This window comes from Diabrotica virgifera, chromosome 6 (assembly GCF_917563875.1).
Source record: "Diabrotica virgifera virgifera chromosome 6, PGI_DIABVI_V3a".
Taxonomy (NCBI): Eukaryota; Metazoa; Arthropoda; class Insecta; order Coleoptera; family Chrysomelidae; genus Diabrotica; species Diabrotica virgifera.
Window position 1 is genome coordinate 224,014,326 of NC_065448.1, and position 16,834 is coordinate 224,031,159.

At 30.1% G+C, this 16,834-nt stretch overlaps 1 protein-coding gene and 2 long non-coding RNA genes across 4 annotated transcripts in view; 1 reads left to right on the plus strand and 2 right to left on the minus strand.

Moving 5' to 3' along the window:
* LOC126887263 (KAT8 regulatory NSL complex subunit 2) overlaps positions 1-16,834 on the minus strand; it is a 45,079-nt gene that overhangs the window by 13,662 nt on the left and 14,583 nt on the right. For both annotated transcript variants that reach the window (XM_050654679.1, XM_050654678.1), the window contains exon 8: positions 1,258-1,747. In XM_050654679.1, coding sequence (XP_050510636.1) covers positions 1,258-1,747 — 490 coding nt within the window. The remainder of the gene's footprint in view (positions 1-1,257; positions 1,748-16,834) is intronic.
* LOC126887275 (uncharacterized) lies at positions 3,054-4,722 on the plus strand. Its single transcript, XR_007699000.1, has 2 exons — positions 3,054-3,396; positions 4,267-4,722. It is a non-coding gene; the product is annotated as an uncharacterized LOC126887275 (long non-coding RNA).
* Positions 8,993-10,667, minus strand: LOC126887279 (uncharacterized). The gene is made up of 2 exons (XR_007699005.1): positions 10,332-10,667; positions 8,993-9,451 (listed from the first exon to the last, which is right to left on the minus strand). It is a non-coding gene; the product is annotated as an uncharacterized LOC126887279 (long non-coding RNA).

Here is a 16,834-nt window from a genome sequence, read left to right on the forward strand (position 1 = left end):
AACATAATATATAGTTCACAGCAACTATCTAAAGATTTATAAAACTGAAATACATCATAAAATGACTACAAGTAAACGAATATCAAACGTAATGAATTAATGGCGCGGAACAAACATTTTTAACTTTTTGACGTCACGACCAATGAGGGCAGTGCAAAACACTGGCTGCTACGATTTAAATTTTCTAACAATTTTAATCTAACGATAAAACGATTTTGATCGTTTTTAGGGGCCAAACGAAAGACAAAGGCAACTTTTTACTTTGATATATATTTTAAATTATGTTCTGTTTTATAGATTTATAGCATTCTTTTCGAATTTAAAATTTTATGCAAATTCCCTAATGCATTTTTAGGTTATAGACTTAACCTACGGGTCTATAAAATATAGACAAGTTTTGTAAAAGCATCAACTATGTGTGTAAATTTTTTTGAAATTTTTTAATTGATTGCAACCCACCGAAAAAAAAATTTAACCAAAAAATGACGTTTTTGCTGACAGGAGGGGGAAGGGGGTAGCTGGTTAAAATTGCCTTGAGTCTTATTAAAAAAAAACGTGAAAAAAATTGAATTCTGGAAGTGACACCATTTTGCCTATCTTAAGGGTAGGTACCCTTTCACACAATTATGCAAACATTACAGATCATTCCCAAACCCTTTTTTTCAGTGAATCACAGATTATCGACTTCTCTCTAACGCATTACAGTTGTAAGTGACAGACAAAAACGTACCTCCGTGATTATTATACATTGAACTTGTTTTTATTATGTATTCCTTGACGGGCATTTGTATATTAAAACGACTTAGACTTACGTCTAAGATCTATAATCGGTTGGCGATTACAATACTCTAAATAGATAACCAATCAATGATGCGAATAAAGATAATTTGACTTAAAAGTAATCGATGATAGTATTTTCACAAATCATATGGTAAAGTGATAATTGTAATTTCTAGGTTAGTATTTTTCAGCGACGTGAATATAAAGATTTTATGTCATTAGTATATTCGGACATTGTAGAGTGAAATTTGATTTTAAATTTATTTTTACATTAAAATATTTTAAATATTAATATTCTGACAAATAGTTGTATAAATATTGATATTTATATAAATATAAATATTCTGGCAACTGCCAGATTTAACTAAAATGTCATGTAATGATTTGCGACATTCTTAAAATCCTATATGACGTCAAAATTAATGACACACTGAAAAAAGGGTTTGGGATCATCTATACCTCCAACGGAATACTTACATTCGCCACTATTTTGAACATATTCGGCACCAATATTTTTGGAAAAGTCAAAAGTTACTGTTTCTTCCACGACCTGCTCCTCTACAACCATACTCTCGTTGTCCAAGACTGCGTTCTCTGTGACATCGTTTCCGGCTGTCAAATTATCGCCCACGTCCATTTTTTCAATGGCGGGCATGTTTTCACTTGCCGCGGAAATAGTAGCCGAATTATCGGTAGCGCTATCTTCCATTTTCACGTCTTCGATCTTCATTTCTTTCTCTTGTTCTGATGGAGTCGAGAAGTCGATATTGAAGATGTTTGTGGGAGTCAGCTTTGTCGGTACATTTTGCAGAGTTTCTTCAAACAACATCGACGGAAGCGATTCCATTTTTGGTATTTCGGGAGGTTCATAGGTGATGAATTCGTCCTTAATGTTTTCCGGCATTTGTGAGGTGGACTGGTTGAAGTTCATGTCGGTTGTGTCATCTGCATCAGATTCTGAATCTTTCTATAAAAATTTATTAATGTCGTTAACGTATTTGAACTGAAAAAATGGAAAAAAATATTTCTGAAGTGTGTAGTTCTGAAGAGTACATTATTCATTTAGTCCATGTGGTGAGACCGCTCCCGTCTGGAAAATTTCTGATTCGGTTTCTTTGTGGATTCCTATTCAAAAATGTCCCCTTTAAACAAATCTGAAGGGTGCCGGGCGGAATTTTTGGACAGAAATTGTTTAAACAATTTTTTTAAACAAATCATCAAACAACAATAGGTCACGTTTTTTTGCTCCTGAACATATATTTAAGTTTTGTCGGTCATTCTGAACAAGAAACGTATCTTGTAAATTTTCTAAAAAATTGATAGTTTTCGAGTTATAGGCGATTTAAAATCTGAAGAATGCAAAAATACGCATTTTCGAGGCTTAAAAACTCATTCAAATTAGTATTTTTAAGGTTGCCAGATACTTAAATTGAAGACTAAATATTCAGCTTCCAGATTCTGAAGAGTGATCGCGTCTAACTTTAATTTACCGTTGTTTTTTAATTGTTAAATATGCGTGTTTATCCGAAAATGCGTTTTTTGTCATTTTTCGGATTTTAAATCGCTTATAACTTAAAAACTATTAACTTTTTAGAAAAATGTCAAGAAACTTATCTTATTTAGAATGTCCCAAAGAATCTAGGAAAAATATTTTTCGGAGGAAAATAGATTTTTGAAATGGAGCGCGCCGCACCGGCAAAAAAATCGGATAAACACGCATATTTAACAATTAAAAAACAACGGTATAAATTAAAGTTAGACGCGATCACTCTTCAGAATCTTGAATCTGAATGTTCAGTCTTCAATCTAAGTATCTGGCAACCTCAAAAATACTAATTTAAATATGAGTTTTTAAGCCTCGAAAATGCGTATTTTCGCATTTTTCAGATTTTAAATCGCCTATAACTCCAAAACTATCAATTTCTGAGAAAAATTACGATACCTTTCTTGTTTAGATTGACCCAAAAAATCTAAAAATATATATTTCAGAACAAAAAACATGAACTTTTGTATTTGTTTAAAAAAATTGTTTAAACAATTTCTGCCCAAAAATTCCGCCCGGCACCCTTCAGATTTGTTTAAAGGGGACATTTTTGAATAGGAATCCACAAAGAAACCGAATCAAAAATTTTTTTCAGACGGGAGCGGTCTCACCACATTGACTAATTACATATTTCATACATTATTATTCATATAAAATCATTAGTTTTCGAGATATTTGAAGTTCAAAATTAAGCGGCACAATACATAGTGGTACAAGCGGCACAAAATATCTGTGCCGGTATTGGGATAAACCGTAATCGTACCCCCTCCTAACTGCCAAAGTGTCATGGCCGCCGTCGGGACCTATTGTGCTGACATTTACAATGTTTACATATAGAAAAGTTTGTTTTTTTCTGCTTATAATGCCGTTTTCTAAAGATATTAGTGAACAAAATCGATTTGCTAACAATATTTAATATATTTTAAATGTGCTAAAATTGGATTCAACAGCAAAAGTCGCATAAATAACATATAAATAACGAATTTGTTCACCTATTACAAATGGGGTTATGTGGTTGTAACTGTTTATTTTGGGAATAAAATGAAAATGATCAATTAAACGACTGGAAAACTGTAAGTATTACAATTAAAACATGTTTATCCTATCACAAGAGTTCACTTCATTTTAAGAAAGCTAATTATTATTATACAATAGACATTTATAAACTGCCATGTACTTTTAAGGTTACTTTTGATCTGTTTTCAAAGCTTATGATTAAATGTTACCTCTTTATTAATTAGATTTGCCAACAAAAGATGCATGATTAAGGCCAAATGCAATTCCTTTGCTAAAGTCATAAAAAAAGTACCAATACAGTTAAAAAAATTATTTTAAAAAGGTCTCTCAAAAGACATGAAAATATACAACAACTCAAAAAACTAGAGAATGTAAAGAAAGCCAGGTTATTGGAAATGGAATTCCTGTTTAATTGAAAGCCAGTAAACTATCCAAGACTTTTCAGAATCAAATGTGTCAACTTGTAAAAACGATTCTTCTGAAATTTTTAGTAAAAACCAGATTATCCTCAAGAAAAATTCTGTTTAAGTGAGACTCAAAGTCATATTTGTGAATGTGTCATCTTTGAATGAAACAATTTTTTTACCTAAACAATTAAATGTATGGATCTAATTAAAAACAATGCTGAATCAAGTACAGTTACAGAAATACAATCCTTTGAACTTCTAAATGTGATTGTTGAAAGTGTTGAAATAGCTACTGCATAGGGATTCGAAAGGGATAGACTTGTTATGAACGCACTTGATCATGTACTTCTTACTGTTATAAAGTTGAAACAAAACTTATTTTATGCTTTTTTAATCAGTCACTTTTAATTGTGTATCAACTTTACGTGGTACATCGTGCAAAAATTGCTAAAAATGCAAACATTATATTTATTTTCTGTGTTACATTGGATAGTATGATTGAATGTCTTCCTCTTTTAGATAGTGAAGTGAAGAACATCTTGAAGTTCCAATGATGTTTCAAGATGAGGTAAATCGAAATAATTGTATGTTAGAAGGACAGAGAATATGAAGAAATGTTATTGCTGCATATTTAGTGTAGTGAAATACAAACTTCAAACATTATAATATATTTTTTGATTTCAAACATTTCATATGATTATGAAAGAACATCTTTCTTTTTAAAACAATGAAGAAGTGAAGAACATAATAAAGTTCCAACGAAAATGATTCCAGATGAGGAAAATCGAAATAATGGTTGTATGTTACATGTATAGAGAATACGAAGAAATGTTATTGCTGCAAACTTAGTGTAGTGAATTAAAAACTTATTGTCAAATACAAATCAATTTATTTCATACTTTTATAATATATAGTGATATAATTTTATATGTGTTCAAATAAAAATATTAATAAATAAAATACAATAAACACAAATCATGTATATCTTACAATGAATTACAAAATCAAAAATTAATTACAAAAATATCAAAATAAATCTAAAATATTAAAAAGTTACATATAATTTTTATAGTACCTACATACTTTGGTTGGTACTCTAATAATTTGGAGATCCATTAAAGTTTGTAGATGGAAATTGCAGGTATCTAAAAAATATAATAATATAAAGTAACTCAACAATCTCTTTTTAATTAGGGTAGCAGTTGATAAAGATGACCCTTGCTCGGGAAATCAAATGTATCTAAAAAAAAATTAAGTAACAGCTTTCTAACAAAACAATCTTAGCACTAAACGGAAACAAAGATACTGGTAAGTATTAAAACATTTTTTGAAAAATCTTTCTGAAAGTGAAAATAAAGACTACTCTCTATGGGAACAACTAAAACTGGGCATGCTTTACAAAAAAATGTATCCAGAACAAACTTCTTCTCTATAAGGCAATACTACGACAAGTCTGGATGTACAGGATTTAAATCTGGGGAACTGCCAGTAATACAAATATGCAAAAACTATTAAGATTCTAATCCGAAGTCTTTTATGATGTCCGATGTTTTTAGTACCACTACCAAATATCATGCTAAACTGAAAATTATAGGGTAAAAATCTGTCTGATCACCCAAACTTTTAAAAGCTGGATGCTTATCTGATCTAGTCCAGAGGCTGGTTTCGGTATTGCAGCTATAAAATACTTAAATAGTAAGCATGGAAATTCTTATTATGGTCCGCCTTGAGGCAAACTAGGGCACTAGAGGGTTAAGAAAAGTTACAGATCTCTACACCACTGGGAAGTAGATAGTAGTTACTAATTTGTAAAAAAGTCAGAAATATGGTAATGTAGACTAAATTAATATAAATATGTAAAGAGTTCTCACCCCTGAGTGTAGTTCCCACTGTGTCATTTTTTATATCTGTCATATTGTTATAATGATAACAGATTGCATTAAAGTTAAAATAAAAAAGAATTAAAGAAGTTCATAAAAATATTCTATTTTTGAAAAAATATTTAAGTGCTTAAATACTTTTTTAGATAAAATATACATAAAATTTATTTTTTCTACAACCGTGTTAAAAATGCAACTTTCAGCACTCTATACAAGCGTTAAAAACGCTACCTTAAGGCACTAGTGCTTTAAAAAATTTATGGCACTGCAGTTCGTATTGACTGTATAGGCAATTTTGATGTAATGTCAAAAAAATATAAAAATGGAATGTCAGTTCAAGTAATAGTTATTTATGATATAAGTGTTAAAAGTACACGTTTAAGGCACGCATGTGAAAGTTTGCAGAATGAGCGATAGCGAGTTCTGCAATTCACATAAGTGCCTTAAAAATGTACTTTTTAACACGCATATCATACAATATTTTTTCTACAAACGTAATTACAGGACAATATCTACAAAAACTTTTACTTGAACTTGACTGACATTCCATTTTTATATTTTTGTGACATTACATCAAAATTGTCTATACGGTCAATACGAATTGCAGTGCCATAAAAATTTTAAAGCACTTGTGCCTTAAAGTAGCATTTTTAATGCTCTTATGGAGTGCTAAAAATTGAATTTTTAACACGGCTGTAGAAAAAAGTTTTTGTAGATATTATTCTGTAATTACGTTTGCAGAAAAAATATTGTATGATATGTGTGTTAAAAAGTACATTTTTAAGGCACTCATGTGAATTGCAGACTTTCACATGCGTGCCTTAAATGTGTACTTTTAACACTTATATCATAAATAACTATTAAAAAACTAACAGAAAATAGTAAAAATATTTGATTGAGCATAAGTAAAAAAGTCACTCTCTCAACCAATAAACATTTGTGATTAAAATTAATATACTTAATTGATTATAATATGAATGTGTTCTTGTAGAGTTTCATATAATAATTTCCATTTGACTAAAGAGACACAAGCTGGAATACTTAGGTCAATAATACTTAGGTATGAAACACCCTAAAAAATATGAACTTTTGCATTTGATAATTCAGAGAAAGATCCAAGGTAAATGTGGTTCTGGTAGAATCTCACAATCATAGCTGAACAATCTAAGACCGTAGTATGGAAAATCGACTCCATCATCATTAGTTAGAGCTGCTGTCAATAAAGCCACAATAGCGAATATGGTAGCCAATATGATATCCAACAATTGATAACAGTCATGGAACTAAAAAATGTATTATTTCAAAGTGTTTATGGGATAAAATTAGCAAGAGTGACATGATACCTAACAAAAATTTGATTCAGAAGATTTAACATAAAACTTGTAATTCTCTTATACTAAACTCACAATAAAGATGCACCAGAAATAAACAACCCAAGACATGTTGAATGATACAAATAGCACTCCCGAATCATGATTTACAATGTATAAACTTTGTAAATCATGATTGGTGAGTGCTCCTCATAACATTCATCATGTCTTGTGTTTGTTTCTTTCTAGTGCATCTTTATTGTGATTTTAGTATTATAATTATATACAGTGTGTCCACGGTTGGGGTGCCCAAGAGGAAAAACTTTTTTATTTTCAATTTTAGCGAAAAATGTCATTATTGATAAAAAGTTTTGCTTGTTCTAAAACCCCATAAAACGAAATAAAATTCAAGTTTTTTAAATCCTGCTTAATTTTGTAGCCAATTTTATGTAAATCCCTATTTTATGTAAATTTTTGCACTAAGTTTGAAATCTTAACAATAATCTAGTGTTGCCAAGCCACAATGTAGCTTAGTAACTATCAACTTCGATAAATCATTTGCGAATTGTCAATTTTTTTGACAATGTTAAGCTATCAATAAAGAATTTATCTTGTGATAAATTTCATTATTAAAATTGTTGTATTAATAATTATTTAATTAATAAATAATTGGATGATTCAAGGAGAACGACAAAGTCTGGCTTCGTAATCCAGAGAAGTGAAAGGGTTGTTCTCCCAGGTTATTATTGTTACAATTTCGAACTTAGTGCAAAAATTTATAGGGATTTACATAAAATTGGCTATAAAAATAAGCAGGATTTGAAAAACTTGAATTTTAGTTCATTTTATGGGGTTTTAGAACAAGCAAAAGTTTTTATCAAGAATGACATTTTTCGCTAAAATTGAAAATAAAAAAGTTTTTCCTCTTGGGCACCCCATCCGTAGACACACGGTATTACTATTTTTATAATAAAAAGATTATAATTTATAAAATGTGATGCTGTATATGATTTCAAATATTAATCTTTTCTATTACCATACAAAAAAAATATTGCCTTTACTCAAAAACATTTTATTTATCATAAAATTTTTAAAGATATATTTAAAAAGTTCATAAATATTAATATTAATTTATACAAAAACATTAAATATTTTAGTTTTACTGGTTTATGGCTGTAAGGTGTCTCTGAATATTTTTCACTCTTTTATAAGATGTTTCGAAAATTGAAATATCTCTGAAAGTTTTTAATATTTAAAATCAGTTTTCATAAATTTATCATCGGTTAATATTAGAGATCTTAAGTTCACAGTGGCACAAACAACTGAAAATATCTTCTGCAAGTGGAAGAAGACTAACATACATTTTACATACATTAATTGTTTTTATTTATTTGGTTGGATCTATCTATGTGTACTCAAGCTTTAGCTATCTTCATTGTAAGAATTTTAAGTTTAGCGTGATATTTGGTAGTGGTACTAAAAAAATCGGACATCATGAAAGACTTTGGATTGGAATCTTTGTAGTCTTTGCATATTATGTGTTACTGGCAGTTCCCCAGAATTAAATCCTGTACATCCAGACTTGTAGTAGTATTGCCTTATAGAGAAGAAGTTTGTTCTGGATACATTTTTTTGTAAAGCATACCCAGTTTTAGTTGTTCCCATAGAGAGTAGTCTTTATTTTCACTTTCAGAAAGATTTTTCAAAAAATGTTTTAATACTTACCAGTATCTTTGTTTCCGTTTAGTGCTAAGATTGTTTTGTTAGAAAGCTGTTACTTAATTTTTTTTAGATACATTTGATTTCCCGAGCAAGGGTCATTCATCTTTATCAACTGCAACCCTAATTGAAAAGAGATTGTTGAGTTACTTTATATATTTTTTAGATACCTGCAATTTCCATCTACAAACTTTAATGGATTTCCAAATTATTAGAGTACCAACCAAAGTATGTAGGTACTATAAAAATTATGGGTTACTTTTTAATATTTTAGATTTATTTTGATATTTTTTTAATTAATTTTTGATTTTGTAATTCATTGTAAGATATACATGATTTGTGTTTATTGTATTTTATTTATTAATATTTTTATTTGAACACATATAAAATTGTACCACTATATATTATAAAAGTATGAAATAAATTGATTTGTATTTGACAATAAGTTTTTAATTCACTACACTAAGTTTGCAGCAATAACATTTCTTCGTATTCTCTATACACGTAACATACAACCATTATTTCGATTTTCCTCATCTGGAATCATTTTCGTTGGAACTTTATTATGTTCTTCACTTCTTCATTGTTTTAAAGAGGAAGATGTTCTTTCATAATCATATGAAATGTTTGAAATAAAAAAATATATTATAATGTTTGAAGTTTGTATTTCACTACACTAAGTATGCAGCAATAACATTTCTTCGTATTCTCTGTCCTTCTAACATACAACCATTATTTCGATTTATCTCATCTTGAAACATCATTGGAACTTCAAGATGTTCTTCACTTCACTATCTAAAAGAGGAAGACATTCAATCATAGTATCCAATGTAACACAGAAAATAAATATAATGTTTGCATTTTAGCAATTTTTGCACGATGTACCACGTAAAGTTGATACACAATTAAAAGTGACTGATAAGAAAGCATAAAATAAGTTTTGTTTCAACTTTATAACAGTAAGAAGTACATGATCAAGTGCGTTCATAACAAGTCTATCCCTTTCGAATCCCTATGCAGTAGCTATCTCGACACTTTTAACAATCACATTTAGAAGTTCAAAGGATTGTATTTCTACTGTACTTGATTCAGCATTGTTTTTAATTAGATCCAAACATTTATTTGTTTAGGTAAAAAATTTGTTTCATTCAAAGATGACACATTCACAAAATTATATTTATATATATGACTTTGAGTTTCACTTAAAACAGAATTTTTCTTGAGGATAATCTGGTTTTTACTAAAAATGTCAGAAGAATCGTTTTACAAGTTGACACATTTGATTCTGAAAAGTCTTGGATAGTTTACTGGCTTTCAATTAAACAGGAATTCCATTTCCAATAACCTGGCTTTCTTTACATTCTCTAGTTTTTTGAGTTGTTGTATAATTTTCATGTCTTTTGAGAGACCTTTTTAAAATAATTTTTTTAACTGTATTTGTACTTTTTTTATGACTTTAGCAAAGGAATTGCATTTGGCCTTAATCATGCATCTTTTGTTGGCAAATCTAATTAATAAAGAGGTAACATTTAATCATAAGCTTTGAAAACAGATCAAAAGTAACCTTAAAAGTACATGGCAGTTTATAAATGTCTATTGTATAATAATAATTAGCTTTCTTAAAATGAAGTGAACTCTTGTGATAGGATAAACATGTTTTAATTGTAATACTTACAGTTTTCCAGTCGTTTAATTGATGATTTTCATTTTATTCCCAAAATAAACAGTTACAACCACATAACCCCATTTGTAATAGGTAAACAAATTCGTCATTTATATGTTATTTATGCGACTTTTGCTGTTGAATCCAATTTTAGCACATTTAAAATATATTAAATATTGTTAGCAAATCGATTTTGTTCACTAATATCTTTAGAAAACGGCATTATAAGCAGAAAAAAACAAACTTTTCTATATGTAAACATTGTAAATGTCAGCACAATAGGTCCCGACGGCGGCCATGACACTTTGGCAGTTAGGAAGGGGTACGATTACGGTTTATCCCAATATGTTTAACTTGAAATATCTCGTAACTAATGACTTAATCGTTACCAGTAAAGAGTATATTATTTACATAGAGAGTATTGGAGAATCGAAAAATTGCGCTAAAATGGAATTCCGCCAGTTTCGTTGACTTTGGGAAGGGTCAACCATTCACTATCCCCTGTCGTACACCTCTGCTAGTGGGCAGAAACATTATTTATACAGAGTGTTTCATTGATAATTGTCCATATAGTAACTGGAGAAACCTTAGCACAAAATATGAAGATTTAACCTAAAACACTTAAATAAAATGTGGTTCCTTACTGAGTTACAGGGTGTTTTATCTAAAAATTAAAAAACTATTTTTGCTCAGCATTTTAAAACTATTCGATGTAGGTATCCTTTTCATAATGCGGCAGATTCGTGCAAATATTATAAGAATTGTGCATTTAATGATAGAAGCATATAATTTGGACCACATATTCTACACATATAAACGTTCAAATTTAGATGGGAGGCCATCTCAGATTTTGCCCTTTACAAAAATGGCGGGGATTCAAAATGGCGACTATACATACATATGTGACTAATAGCACGATAACTTTTGAACGAGACTTCAGATTTCAACCAAATTTGGTATATAGGTACTTTTTTGATGTATAAGATCGAGGTCTTGAATCGGAAGAATAGGTTTACCAGAAGTTGTGTTTTTCCTGGTTTTTATGTAAAAATATGTTGTTTTTTTTTCAATTCTTTCACCATGTATGTATTAATTATTCAAAAAGTTAATACCGCCATTGAAAAGAGCGTAAAAATAGTTTTTAGGAAATATTTTGAAGTTTTTAGTTATGCTAATTACCATTTAACAAATGCAAAACGTATCTTCACATGTACCTATATGCGGCAGATTCGTGCAAATATTATAAGAATTATTGTGCATTTAATGGTAGAAGCATATAATTTGGACCACATATACTGCACATATAGAGGTTCAAATTTAGATATGAGGCCATCTCAGTTTTTGTTCCTTTTACAAAAATAGCGGGCATTCAAAATGGCGACTATACATATGTGACTAATAGCACGATAACTTTTGAACGATATAACAGATTTCAATCAAATTTGGTATATAGGTTCTTTTTTTGATGAATAAGATCGAGGTCTTGAACCGGAAGAATCGGTATACCAGAATTTGTGTTTTTACTGTTTTTTTTTTATGTAAAAATATGTTGTTTCTCTTTCAATTCTTTCACCCTGTATATGCTAATTTTTCAAAAAGGTAATACCGGCGTTAAAAAGAGCGTAAAAATATTTTTTAGGAAATATTTTTAACTCTTTAGTTATATTAATTACCATTTAATAAATGCATAACGTATCTTCAGATGTAGGTACCTATGTGCGGCAGATTCGTGCAAATAATAATATAAGACCATAAAATCCTTTATAAAAGGTATATTTGTTAAAATCCCTATACAGGGCTACATCAAAGACAGAACTAGTTTTCGATCGGTTGACCGATCATCATCAGTGCAATCTTAGAATCTACATGCAAGCCACCAAAGTAAAAATAACAGGGTAAAAACCCTTTACAATTGATCCGTAATCGGAACATATGACAAAGATGTGAATTATAACATGGATGATTAAGATATCCAATGTTTTTCGCCCGAGGTACCAATGAGCTCTATCTGACAAGTTCACATCATGACTGTACGGAAGCAAGTCATGATGTGAACTTGTCAGATAGAGCTCATTGGTACCTCGGGCGAAAAACATTGGATATCTTAATCATCTATGTTATAATTCACATCTTTGTCATATGTTCCGATGACGGATCAATTGTAAAGGGTTTTTAACCTGTTATTTTTACTTTGGTGGCTTGCATGTAGATTCTAAGATTGCACTGATGATGATCGGTCAACCGATCGAAAACTAGTTCTGTCTTTGATGTAGCCCTGTATAGGGATTTTAACAAATATACCTTTTATAAAGGATTTTATGTTTTTGTAATAGTATACAGCCATCTACAGGAAATTTTTCCTCGTGGATTAATAATATAAGAATTATTGTGCATTTAATGGTAGAATCATATAATTTGGACCACATATTCTACACATATAAACGTTCAAATTTAGATGGGAGGCCATATCAGATTTTGCCTTTTACAAAAATGACGGGAATTCAAAATGAATCTGCCGCCCATAGGTACATGTGAACATATGTTATGCATTTATTAAATGGTAATTAACACAACTGAAAAGTTAAAACTATTTCCTAAAAAATATATTTATACTCTTTTCAATGGCGGTATTACCTTTTTGAAAAATTTATATATAAAGGGTGAAAGAATTAAAAAAGGAACAATATATTTTTACATAGAAAAAAAAACAGTAAAAACACAAATTCTTTTAAACCGATCCTTCCGGTTCAAGACCTCGATATTATTCATAAAAAAAAACAACCTATATACCAAATTTGGTTCAAATCTGACGTCTCGTTCAAAAGTTATCGTGCTATTAGTCACATATGTATAGTCGCCATTTTGAACCTTTATATGTGTAGTATATGTGGTCCAAATTATATGCTTCTACCATTAAATGCACAATAATTCTTATAATATTTGCACGAATCTGCCGCATATAGGTACATGTGAAGATACATTTTGCATTTATTAAATGGTAATTAACATAACTAAAAAGTTAAAAATATTTCCTAAAAAATATTTTACGCTCTTTTCAATGGCGGTATTAATTTTTTGAAAAATTAATACATACAAGGTGAAAGAATTGAAAAAGAAACAGCATATTTTTACATAAAAACCAGGAAAAACACAACTTCTGGTAAACCTATTCTTCCGGTTCAAGACCTCGATCTTATACATCAAAAAAAGAACCTATATACCAAATTTCGGCTGCACTATCATACTTGGCAGGAAGTATAGGTACTGTACAAAATACTAAATTATGTTAAACAAACGTTTGTGGATTGATACATGGATTGACTATCTAAAAAAGCTTTATGCAGAGGAAGAACAAATAATGCTAGAACCGGAAACACCAGAAATTACCACAGATGAAGATGTTAATATAAGTGCACAGGAAGTACGAAAAACACTCGAAAAGCTGAAGAACAGAAAAGCTGCAGGTAAGGATGGAATACCAAACGAACTACTGAAATATTGTGGAGCAGCAATGACAGAACGATTAACAACATTAATTAACAAAATCATAAAACACGGTAAAATACCGGAAGAATGGAGAACGAGCGAACTAATCCTACTATTCAAAAAAGGAGATAAAAAGCAGCCAGAGAACTACAGAGGTATCAACTTGTTAAATACTACCCTAAAACTTACAATTAAAATCTTACAAGACGTAATGAATCAGAGGATAAGTTAAGCAGATGAACAACAGGGTTTTCGTACTGGAAGATCGTGTACAGATGCAATATTCGTCATAAAGCAAATTACTGAGAAATCACTAGAGTATAATAGACCAGCATTTCTATGTCTGATTGACTTAGAGATCGAAAGAGGAACGAAGATATTAGAAGACAATGTAACGTACAGTGTATAAACGAATGGACACTAAATAGAAAAAAAGAATGGAACAACCATATAACCAGAATGGGGGAGACACGTGTGGTCAAAATAGCACGAGATAAATCACCAATCGGCAGAAGAAGTATCGGCCGACCGCGCAAAAGATGGAGCGACAACCTTCCATAGAGGTATCAATCCGCCAATGAACAAGCAGAATTGCTTATAAAGAGGAAGAAGAAGAAGAAGAAACGTTTGTGGCTATTACCAGAGACGTACGACGGGGGAAAGTGAATGGTTGACCCTTTCCCAATTCTACACCACTGGCGAAATTGCTATTGTAGAGTTTCAAGCAAACTTTTTAGTTTTATTTTGTTTATTTTTCTTGTGCAACAGTGATAACTACGCCGCTGTGTTAAAACCCGTATGCACGGTGCTGCTTTTATCCATTCAGCAAATTCCGGGATTAACTGGCGAGATCGTATGATCAGCCAGCAGGAGATGCGCGGGGATGAGCGAATTCACGGTCACTAATTAAATGAGATCATATTAGACTTACGACATTCGATTGATTCGATTCGTAATATTCACACAATAACATAAGAACTGAAAAACTACGCCAAACCACGTCATTTTTTATATCGTCGTTGTATCCGTTTATTTAATTGTAATTATATTTTGTTTGTATAACCGGACTGCACTTAAAATAATCAGTTCATTTTTGAAGTTGTTCTTTTTTATTCAAATAAATCATTAAGTTTTTCATCACCTGATGCTAAGTAGCTTACATATGGTATATGCGAAGATACAATTCCGCCTTTTACCAGATTCTCTAGCTATTTTAGTTCAACTTTTGGATTCTCCAATACTTTCTATTGTTATAATAACTATGCTGTTACTCATCCATCTATTCCAAAATTAGACATAATTAGCTCAGTGGAGAAAATATCCCAGTGTATACTAACTCATGAAAAAGAACAATATAGGGTACTATGTAAACTTGAATTGGAAAAGTCTAATCAAATTGAACAGAACATCAGCAAAGAGGAAATGAAAGCTTTAAAAACTTTAAGAAATGATGACTCCATAACAATCCTACCAGCGGATAAAGGCAATGCAACTGTAATAATGAATAAAATACAATATGAGGACAAAATTACAGATCTAATTACAAATGGACCTTATACAAAATTAACGAAGGATCCAACGAAGACACTGGAAAACAAAATATATAGAACTTTATTCAAATTTAAAAATGATCTAACATACTATCAAAGAAAATTAATGACACCTCACTACAGTAAGACACCACATTTTTATGGAGTGCCGAAAATTCATAAAGCGAACATACCACTTAGACCCATTTGTAGTACCATCAATTCTCCTTGTAGTGAACTATCAAAATTTCTATTAAACATTATAAAACCATTTGCTAATAATGATGACACATTTATAAAAAATACAAAACATTTTTTAAACAAATTATCAACTATTGAATTTAATCCAAATAATATTTTAGTAAGTTTTGACATAAACAGTTTATTTACAAATGTGCCATTAGATAAAACTTTAAACATAATCAAAACGAAATTAGAGAATGATAATACATTGACAACTAGGACAAGACTAAATGTATCAGCTATAATGGAGTTATTGACATTATGTACTAATAATACCTATTTTCAACTAAATAATGAGTTCTATAAACAAAATTTTGGTCTAGCAATGGGCTCTTCTTTATCTCCATTATTGGCTAATATATTTATGGAGGATTTCGAAACTAATATCATTTCTAAACAAAATTTAAAACCCACAGTATGGTGGAGATATGTAGATGATGTGTTTTCAATATGGCCTCATAGATCAGAATTGTTGGATACATTCCTGGATATTATAAACGATCAAGAAGAGACAATAAAATTTACAATGAAAAATGAATACAATAACACTTTGCCTTTCCTCGATGTTTTAGTCTCAAAAAAGGATACTGGATATGAGACTCAAGTGTATAGAAAACCAACACACACCAACAGATATCTCAATTACAAATCAAATCACAACATCAATGTTAAAAAGGAAATCATTAAATCCTTATATGATAGAGCCAAAATTACTTGTTCTAACGAAAATTCATTTTTAGAAGAAAAACAATTGTTAACATCTGTTTTATTAAAAAATGATTATCCTTTATCGTTTATAAATAAGGAATTGTCAAGATTGGATCGAATGGAACAGAACAACTTAGAACGGGATCCTACAACATTAACAAGAAATAATACGAGGAAAATATCAATACCACATATATAAAACGACTATCCGAGAAACTTAAAACAATAGGAAATAAATTCAACATTTCAACAACATTCAAAACAACAAACACATTGAGATCTATTCTATCTAAAACTAAACCTATTAATGAACAAGAAAAAACAAAGAATTGCATTTATAAAATACCTTGTGAATGCGAACAATTTTATTTAGGTGAAACATCAAGACCATTAAACGTTAGAATAAGTGAACATCAGTCTTATATTAAAAATAGAGAATTTGATAGATCTCAAATATGTCAACACGCATGGGATAATGAACATAGAGTTCAGTGGAGAGATTCAAGTATAGTCCTGAAAGAATCAAATAGTAAAAAGAGAAAAATCAAA